Source organism: Morone saxatilis, unplaced genomic scaffold (assembly GCF_004916995.1).
Source record: "Morone saxatilis isolate NCDOM2014 unplaced genomic scaffold, NCSU_SB_2.0 Contig16, whole genome shotgun sequence".
In the NCBI taxonomy this organism is placed as follows: domain Eukaryota; kingdom Metazoa; phylum Chordata; class Actinopteri; family Moronidae; genus Morone; species Morone saxatilis.
In genome coordinates this window covers 24,361,958-24,371,701 of record NW_023339718.1, presented here as the reverse complement: position 1 = coordinate 24,371,701, position 9,744 = coordinate 24,361,958, and the positions used below count along the sequence as shown (strand labels likewise).

The following is a 9,744-nucleotide window of genomic DNA, read 5'->3' as shown; positions in this document are numbered from 1 at the left end:
TTGCTCAGATCAGATTTTTTGTTTGGCTGTTAACATTATTTTTTAACTCCAGAGATCGGTCACGATATGACTTGTAAAGTTTTGCTTGTACAGAAGTGTCACCCCCATACTAAGTTTCACCCCCCTATACTTATGAGGTCTAACGTCTCACTGTCCCTCCACTGACAGCCTCCATCGCAGTTGAGAATTCTCCTGTAAATTAGACCTGAATCTGATTTGGACCACATATGAAAGTGACCTAAATCAGAATTGGACAAGATCAGAAAACCCAAAACTGAGTCAGCTATGAGCAAAAAAAAAAAAATCAAGATTTGGGCCACTTTTGCCTGTAGTGTGAACATAGCTTTAGAGTTACTATTTATTTATTTAAGAGAGGGCAAGGTAAAGCAATAAGACACTAGTAATACTTCTCTCCTTTTTCATATTAGCAACATTGAACATTGAGTGAAATTCGTCCCTCTAATGCAAAACACAAGTGCAATACACAAATCACCACTTAGTTTTAATTTGCTAGCTGGGATTGAGAAAGCGCTGTAAAAATCCAAAGACAATAGTTTTATTACACTAATACTAATACATCGAAACAGTTTATTTTATTCAGCTCTATTTAAATATTGAGGTAGCTTATGTAAATCAAGGTCAGTAAACAAATGTCTTGTTTGTGTTGGGGTGAATGGATGAAGGGGTTCGGTCATACTTGCTGAGTCCATCATTCTCAGTATGAATGGCTCACTTTTACAGATCAATCTGGTTGATACTTACGCTTAGAGTAAACAAGTTTGTTGATTTGATTTTGGGAAGTAAATGTCATCTACCTCTGGTTTGTTCCTGACTACAGTTAGTGAATATATAATTAGGTATGCACTGATACCACTTTTTTTTCAGACCAAATACAAATACAAGTACATTTGGTTACTTGCCACTACAGAGTAGAGATATGAGTACTTAATAATACCATTACAGCCCTTACAATTACTTTGAAAACATTATTATTTTCATCGGATGCTCCTTACTCTTCTGACTGTAACAAATTAAATGTTTTAAAAGTTGCCTGCTGACATTTCTTCTCCTTCACCTACCACCAACAAGAGGTTATCAGACGTCATGCTGCTGTAAAGTGCTATCGGATGAGGTATCAAGAGTAGTTTCATGATTACAATTATGAGCACATGAGCACTGTATCAAACCTGATGCCAGATGGTATTGGTGCATCCCTAGATATCATATAAATCAGATTTTTATATAAAATATCTAGCCAAACTATCAATATATAATTTGGTAGTGACAGGAGTCACTTTGTAGAAGTGCACAGTCTTTGCGTCAAATTGTCAAAATGGTCAAAACAAAACAAACCTGGCTTTTCACTAATCAAAACCTAACCAAAGATTGTTAAACCTTAAAAATAGACAGAGAGAGATGTTTGTGGCCATAATGCACTGGCATGCTATGAAAGGTGAGACCACAAACTATGAACCCATAGATAGACACTCACGCAGGCGACCATAGTTGGCAGACTGCTGTTTCATTCGGAGGTCCTCTGTGGATCGGTTAAAGTTGGCCATTGACCCTGGACCTGGACCCGGACCCGGTCCACCTCGGGACCCCACATTCCGATCTGGCAAGGGAAACGGAAACAGACACAAACAGCAACAGAGCGGTCGGAGGTGATGCTTTATGATTTATCTAGCAGTATGTGCACTGCCCGGATGAGATGAGGAAATGCTACAGCGGTAATTAACTCATAAAACATTAATACATCCCCTGTGGAGGATATGAGCCTTGTTGACTGCAGGAGTGCGTTGATTCATTTACCAAGGGAGTCAAATATATGCATAATGAATTTCTTAGAGGCTGCAAAATTATAAATAGGACCAGAATCACTAAAGATGAAAAAAAAGAAAAGAAATTGCTATACGTATCTCAGGGACACAGGGTGATATTTCATGTGATGGTATGTCATTATACATGCTTTCCAACATTGTATGTAATATCATTAATCATAGACGTGATAACTGAACTCATAATTATTGTTTTGTCACATTTGTTGTAGGTTAGTGCACTCTCATCCTAAAGGGAATACTCTTCCCATAATGCAATCATTTTTTCTTACAGCTAGATGAACATTTCAGAACTGGACACTCACTGGTGGAAGAGCTGGATTTCCCAATGTCGGCTAGGGAGCGGTGGATGGGCTTTTTAGTCTGGTGTCGATGTTTCCTCAGCAGGACAAAAGTGATCTTCTCTCGTAGCTCAGGAGATATCATGCCTTCCTCTATTTGTCTCTCAATGATGTCATCTGGAAAAGGACACATTTATATTTCACATTGGAATATTTGACATAGGGTTGATCCAGTGTGATCCAATTTGAAGTGTTCCCGCATTGTAGTTTGTTACCATATTATATACATTACGGTCTATGTAGAATGTATAAACTTAATATCTACAGTCCTGTGGAGAAGACATGGCTAGGATTATTACTGTCATTCCCAAGATTTGACCTCAGTAGTATAGAGCAGTTCATAATACTGAGTACATTTCATAAAACTGTTAAAATGGTCGCCAAACGGCATATCCAAATGCCCTTTAACAACATATACAACGTCCTGTGATAGTGTCAGACTACAATTTAAAACTTGTGAGTTTAAGTGGCACTAAAGCACAGTTGGGTTTCCGTCCTGAGATTGGGCGATGCAGATCCTCCAGACTCCATGAAAGCAAGTGTTGGGCGTCTCATATGAATTAACTCAGAATCTCTGTGTATACATCATTGTCATAATGTCCATTTGCTGGAGAAGTCCACACGGAAAACAGGACTACTAAATTAGTAACCAACATAACACTCATAACAACAAGGTCCCACTTAGTTATAATCACTTTAGAGACACCCAGCATACTGGAGATCAACTAAATGAAGTCAAACCCATCAATTAGTTGAAAGCAACAGAATTAGTCAAAATTCCTATAAAAGCCTGTTTTACACCCTTGTCTACTGTCCCTGGGGAGACTACAGATGAAAACCAGCCCCTTGGCTAATGCTGGCATATTTACATTAATTGTTATTACTAACCTAAAAAATAAACCTTAAAAAGTAAGCTATTTTCCAGAATATGTGATAAAACTGTAATTATAAATTTTTACCCATCACTTGAACAACATTGTGGTATGTATGCATATTGAAACCGCAATTTACTATGTGGAGCTTCCAGTGGTTGTTTAATTTGGCTGAAAACTGGGAAATACTACAATTGTTGCCATTGATCCTTTTGCTATTGATTGTTTGATTGATTTATTGACCACTCCATCCTGATGCATGTGCAGCTTCCGTTTTGGCCTGTGGTCAGTAGTATGGGGAAAGTGGTAGAAGCATGAGTTGGCAGATGTGTCACTCTCTGTAAATGTTTCAACATTTAACAACCATAGAAGCTAAAAGAGGTTGTTATGGTACAAGAATATTCACGCAATATTTAACTTTTACCTTTTAACTTTTAGAGTAGTTTATGTAGGTTAACACAGTGGAGTGACACAGTAGTCTACACTGTCTGAAAATAGCTGAGTTAGCTAACTAGCAAGCTAGCAAAGGGACCATGAAGTGTTTATATTGATTATAATGTAGAATACAGTCAGCAGAGATAAGGCTGTTGGTTCATAAACGCTGGGATAAGTTATTTAGAAAAATCAAAATCATGATTCCACAGCAGCCATAAAGACAACATCATTATCTAAGTTAGGCAATAGAGTAAGATTTAAATACAAAAGTGTCACAGCAGGAAAAACACAGCTGTAGCTGATAAAATGAATTAACTTAACAATATGTGAGTCATTTAGAAAGCGCCGTCTTTTGATACGCAAAGGCTAAATCTAATGTAGGATTACTTTGAGGTACAGGTGTGTCCTGAGTCACTAAAAATGGTATTTCACGTACATTTACAATGTGGCATTTTGAGGTTTTTGTATAGAACACTATTTACACCAATGTGACGGGACAAAAAAGGTTTCTGTAAGTCTTTATAATGAGAAACTTAAAATATTGACTTCCCGTCACATTGGCTGAAATGGGCTTCTATAGTTTTGAGATATAATAATTTAACTTTGGGACAACCATACTGTCAATGGGGACAACCTAGAAAACAGCTCACTTCCTGCACAGTAAACTAAACTAGACAAGAGTTTGGTTAGCTAACAAGATACTAACTAACATACTTTACAAACTAACATTATGTTTACACAAAAAGGCCCAACTGTTGCCTCAATAGCTGAGAGACATTAACATAGATTTAAACAGTGACTGCTGAATTCTGACAGGACATCTCACCAACTATCTGAGGCAACGAGTAGCCTTCCAGGTCCAGCAGCACAGTCCCCGTCTGGAGACACGTCCTGAGCTCAAAGAGACTATGCAGGGACAGTGTGGACACGTGTGGTTTACTCCACCTTTCTCCTCCCTCCTCCACCTTCTCTTCGAACTTCACCCACCTGAAGGCAGCAGGACACACAGAGAAGAAACAGGTGAGGAATACACATCTGTCGAGATTTCTTTGAGCTTGGTGCCCACAGCTGAGTAGATGTCTGTGGTTTGAGCTGGCAGCTCACAGGCAACACACTGCTCAGTGGTGTGGCTATTACTGTATGTTAAAGAATCACTTTTATGGCTTTCCCCAGAACCAACAACTCTTATATCTCTGCCCTGATCTCAGTTTGATCTTCCAGCACTCCAGTCTGGCAATGCCATTATTTTCACTTCAGTTTGTGTGTGTTCTGAGGGTTTAAGTTTGCATTAATTTGAGCCAGACAGTGCTTCCTACATTGTTGATTGGGTTTTCTGAGTTGTCCTTGGTCCTTACTTCTAGTTTTCAAACTAGACAGCTTTTTTGAAACATTAAATTCCATCCAATCTAACAAAATCAGTTTCTGAATAAAATAAATTGGTTTGATAGATTAGCCATGTAGTCAGAAGATTATGCTTCATTTTAAATCTGCAATCGACTTATTGTAGCAGCAGATCTTGTCAAAGCATGAAAAATTCAGGTTGTGGGACTAATAACATTAATGATGACTCCCTCACGTTTAATCACCTCAGTAATTAAATGTATATATACATTGCGAGACGGTTAAATCGTGATGCAAATATGTGAAGATTAAATTTGATGAGATGAAAAATGAATCATAATACTCTTTAAACAGCTGAGGGTGCTATCTACTATGGTCTTGTTTTACGTACTACATTATTCATATCAGCAGCTGTATCAAGCTGCAAAGTCATAATTTGTCTTCAATCTTACACCTAAATTGATTGCAGCCATTGTTAGGCTGTCTGATAGGAGACATTTTGTGTACAGAAAGAAAACTTTAGAAATGAACAACATTTGCATATTCATATTATATAAATATTTAATCAGGTAGAAGGAATAGATTATTTTTTTGAAGGATTTTAATGTGTAAGTTATAATTTTTTTGCAAAAAAAAAACTTTTGTGTTCCAAGCTGACTATTTTTATATGTCTTAATACATATACTGTGTTTAACAAAATGTGTGCAGGGAAAATGGTCTAATTTTTATACTTCTTCACAAGTTTCAAAAGGGAATTTTGAATCACATCATAATCTAAACAGAGTTTGCTGAATAGTCTGACTGATATGTTTTTGGACGGACTGAATCATTTGTCAAGTGGATATACGAGCGGACTGTGTCTAGATTTTGTTCGTGCGAGTGTTTGTGGGTGTAGTCATCCACCTAGCAGACTCCTTCCACTCCAGCTCATCTCCTTCTCGCTGTAGAGTGTCCATCTCGGTGAAGAGCGTCGGCGTGGGCATGTCATCCTCTTCATTTAGGATGTAACGTAGCCGCTCTGCTGCCGGAGACACTTGATGGAATGAGAGAATTTGTAAGATAATTTAAGAGTTTTAACAGGCTTAAAAAGCTTTCCTAAAACATAATGTTAAAAAGAAAAAAGTAAGTACATGGCTTTCATGTGACCTGTAAGCTCTGTAAGCCTACAGCTTCTCTCCCAGACAAACAGGATGTCCCTTCTCCTTTGCTGAGAGATCAAATCAACTGACCTGTCTCTTATGAATGTAAATAGTGATCTCCAGTAAATTAATTTCATCACTTACACCTAGTTTACAACCAGCTGTAGACTGCTGTATATCATTCCATGCATTTCCTCTCCTGCACCAGCAGTAATGATCATAGTATTGAAGCCTACGTCCAGATCACACGCTACAACCTGATTATAGGTATTCAATCATGGGCCTCCTGTATGTACAATCAATTTCATTGCTGTATGGAAGTGAAATTGGACCCCATGTTCATGAATGGCACTGCAGGGCAATGAGCTATCAGCTGGCCATAGTGCAGCTGACCTATGGACTGAGCTGTATGGTAATTACTGTACGGGTGAGTCAATTATATTGAAGTGCTTTATTGACAGCATCTAACAGTTATTTCCACTAAACCATGCAAAACCAGAGGAAAAATGTGTCGAAATACAACATTCAGGAGCATTTATACCTTTCTGACAACATATTTAATGTAGAGTTTGCCATCTAGAGCACAAACTCCCCCAAACCCAGTAAAGACTCATTAACTACTTTCGCTGTTAAAGAGACATGAGCACAACTTACAAAAAATGGATTTAGTAAGTTATTTCAACAAAAAAAAAATGTAAATCAATTACATGGAACATTTTAAGCAACATTAACTCAATTTTGTAAGTTAAAAACATTCTTAAATAAACACTTTTGTGTTGTTTTATTGTACATCTTTATTGTCCCTGCTATTATCCTCCTACTGCAAATGGCACTATATGCATTATTAATATTCATGTTCTAGGGCCCACCTGCTCCAAAGTACTGTATTTGTGAGTGCATACAGTCCAGAAAAAGTAAACACCTCTGCTGCCATGCCACTGATTGCACCACATTGATTTAGCAAGGTGGACAACCTTTCCTAACCAAAGCCTTTGACAGCTAAAGCAGCAGTGTTCTGCCAGGCTGCTCATTACTCTAACCTGAAACAGAAGCTACACACTCACAGGCTGTGTTTCAGACTCCTGCTGTTCACTGTTACAACTGCTGGAAGGAAGAAAAATCTAATCAAAAGCATGAGGTAGGAGAGCACAACAAAATTGTAATACATGACACAGTCTGGTTCATGTCTGTCTTTAAGTATAGTCCCTGGCAGCTGTGTGCAGAAAATATGTTCACCAGACTTCCCTTGAGTTATTTTAAAAAGAGTGCATTACCACTCAACAGGAGGCTGAAGTTTTATTATAGGCTATTCATATGTTTTTCTTAATAAACGGAGCAGACCAAGAGTTTCCTATTTTTTTCCAATAATATCCTTTAGTGCAAAATCTATCAAAAATGCAGTTGCAGACCAGATCTATTACCAAGCTCTGGCATGGTCCCTAAGGGTGTGCTCCAGCAGATTACTATTACTAATTAATAACATGGGGGATTTTTTGGAAAGAAAGAAAAAACGCTGAATCCTACATTTCTTATAATGCAAAGCAGTACTGTCTTTCATTAGATAATCACTGATTTCTAAACAACCATATCTTCAAATTCCACATGCCACAGGCTTTATGTTTTGCCCAAAACCCGAGCTGAGATTACCCTGATGACATCATCAGGGTTATGTTCTCAGATTTGATATTCTTTATTCTTTATTCTTAAACTGGATCCCCATTAGCTTCCACAAAGTGGTCGCTAGTCTTCCTGGGGTCCACACAAAAACAATAACAATAAAAACAAACAACAATTTAAAATCACAGAGTATCTGATAGAGCTCCTCCAAAGCCACACTATACATTATACAGCTGTTTGCTGAGTATTGCTAACCTGGAGGCAACACGTTTTCACAATTTATCAAATCTGCCGCTTGGTCAGTGGCCCTCCGCTTCCAAATTTGACACTCTAGGTAGGTTGTTTCCTTTTGGTTTCACACCAGACACACACACCGGTCTCCTGGGTTAAAGTCCTCTGTTTGTTTTGTGAATGTGGACTTTCTCACTCTTTATACTACATCACCTGACCTCGACGGCGGGCGCATCCAGAAATTAGCTAGTGGCAGAGGGCCACTGACCAAGCGGCAGCATTTGACAACTTAGGAGTGAGACCTGGTTGTTGGAGGAGTAAAATGCCTTTGACATGTAAAATTGGCGGAGTGCCTCTATTAGATCCTGTTGAATGTATGGGTATGAGAAAAGGCTGGTTTTAAGTAGCCTCATGAATTGAGATTCAAACACTACATTAATCTTTAGTTTTGCAGAAGCACCCTGATTGCAGCACAGTGATTGACTGACAGTCAGAAGCAGGATACAGGTGAAAACTGACCAGGCCTCAAGTTAGAATGATTTGAAGCCTGCCCTTATGAGATGACTGTTTCAGCTGTTTGTGGAGGTTCTTGCTCTGGCTCTCTGGCCTCTGACTTACTTGTGCGGTTGATGTCTTGGAGACTCTGCTCGTTAGAATCCATAAGTCCTTCCTCTATGTCTATGTCTCTGTAGCGGTCGTGCTCGTGGTGTCTGTGGTGGCTGTAGCGTCTGTCCCTGTCCATGTCAGCAGCCTCACGACTAGAGCGCCTTCGCCTGCGTTTGCGTCGATATCCTCGAGGCACTGGGACGCCAATGTAGATGGACTGATGGTCTTGGGACAAAAATGGATGGTTCTTGTGTGGTTACATGAATTTGCACAATCATACAAATGGTTGCACTCATTTAAATGCAATAGTGGCAATATGGGTATATACTTAAAAAACAAGCTCTAATAAGACCACAGTTATTCCAAAATAAATTATTTAAATAAATGAAAAGCCCGAAAATGGTTGACTGACAGCCAGCAACACTGGCAGATTGTCTAATGAGATCTTTCATTAATCCCTCCTATACTCAGAGGAGTGTTTTCATGAATGTTAAATCACTTTAACAAACCCAAATACATTATGCTTCACATCATGTCTGCTTATTAACAACAGCAGCATTCCCTGCTACAGCCACCAATAAAAGCAGATCAAGTCTATTCAGAATCAATCAGTCCTGTAGCTTTCCTGTGATTTAGCGTATGGCCTGTATAATCCCTGTTTTGCAACAAAAACCTGGATGATGTGAGCTTGATCATCTGCTGGCAATTAAGGTGTCACTTTAAAACTAATTGCCCACAAAACTCCATGTGGAATAACTAAACAACAGGGAGACGCAAACCAATATTGGAGGTTTGGAAAAAGAACAGAGCCAGTTAACCTTCTTCACTCCTCATTTGCAGCCCATTAACAGCATTCACCAACACAAAATCTCAGAAGAAATTAGAAACTATAAGTTAGTGTGATGAATCAACCGTCTCATGATAATATTAAGAAACAAAGTGGGTGTTATGACTTAATGTCCTGTTTCTGTTATCAGAGGTCCTGTGTATGATAGATCTACCGCTGATGTGAACCACACACTCACCCTCCTCATCCTCATAGCGAAGGTGAGAGACGCCCATCCCTCTGTCTCCATGCTCCATCCTGGTATAGAGGAAAAGAGGCAATGTTTGGGCATTATTTCAAACAGTGAAACAAAGTGAAAAGACCCTTCAGGTATGTGAAACATTAGACTGTGTTGTGCTATGTATGCACCTCCTTTTTCATGTCATTGTACATATACTGTATGTTAGTGTTGTCATTTTTTTTACACGTGCATGTGTGTGTCTATTTCTGGGACGTGACCCTCCATCAGCAGCAACTGTTACCCTAACATGCAGGTCA

The 9,744-nt window shown here is 38.8% G+C and overlaps 1 protein-coding gene across 1 annotated transcript in view; it reads right to left on the bottom strand.

Moving 5' to 3' along the window:
* The window catches only part of slc4a5a (solute carrier family 4 member 5a), a 30,277-nt gene extending 21,637 nt beyond the window's left edge, over window positions 1-8,640 (bottom strand). Inside the window, exons 1-5 of the mRNA XM_035658455.1 lie at window positions 8,433-8,640; window positions 5,731-5,860; window positions 4,313-4,473; window positions 2,123-2,296; window positions 1,493-1,573 (exon numbers count right to left, since the gene is read on the bottom strand). Of these exons, the coding sequence (XP_035514348.1) occupies window positions 1,493-1,573; window positions 2,123-2,296; window positions 4,313-4,473; window positions 5,731-5,860; window positions 8,433-8,556 (670 nt within the window). The 5' untranslated portion in view covers window positions 8,557-8,640. The remainder of the gene's footprint in view (window positions 1-1,492; window positions 1,574-2,122; window positions 2,297-4,312; window positions 4,474-5,730; window positions 5,861-8,432) is intronic.
* Between the last annotated feature and the right edge of the window lie 1,104 nt (window positions 8,641-9,744).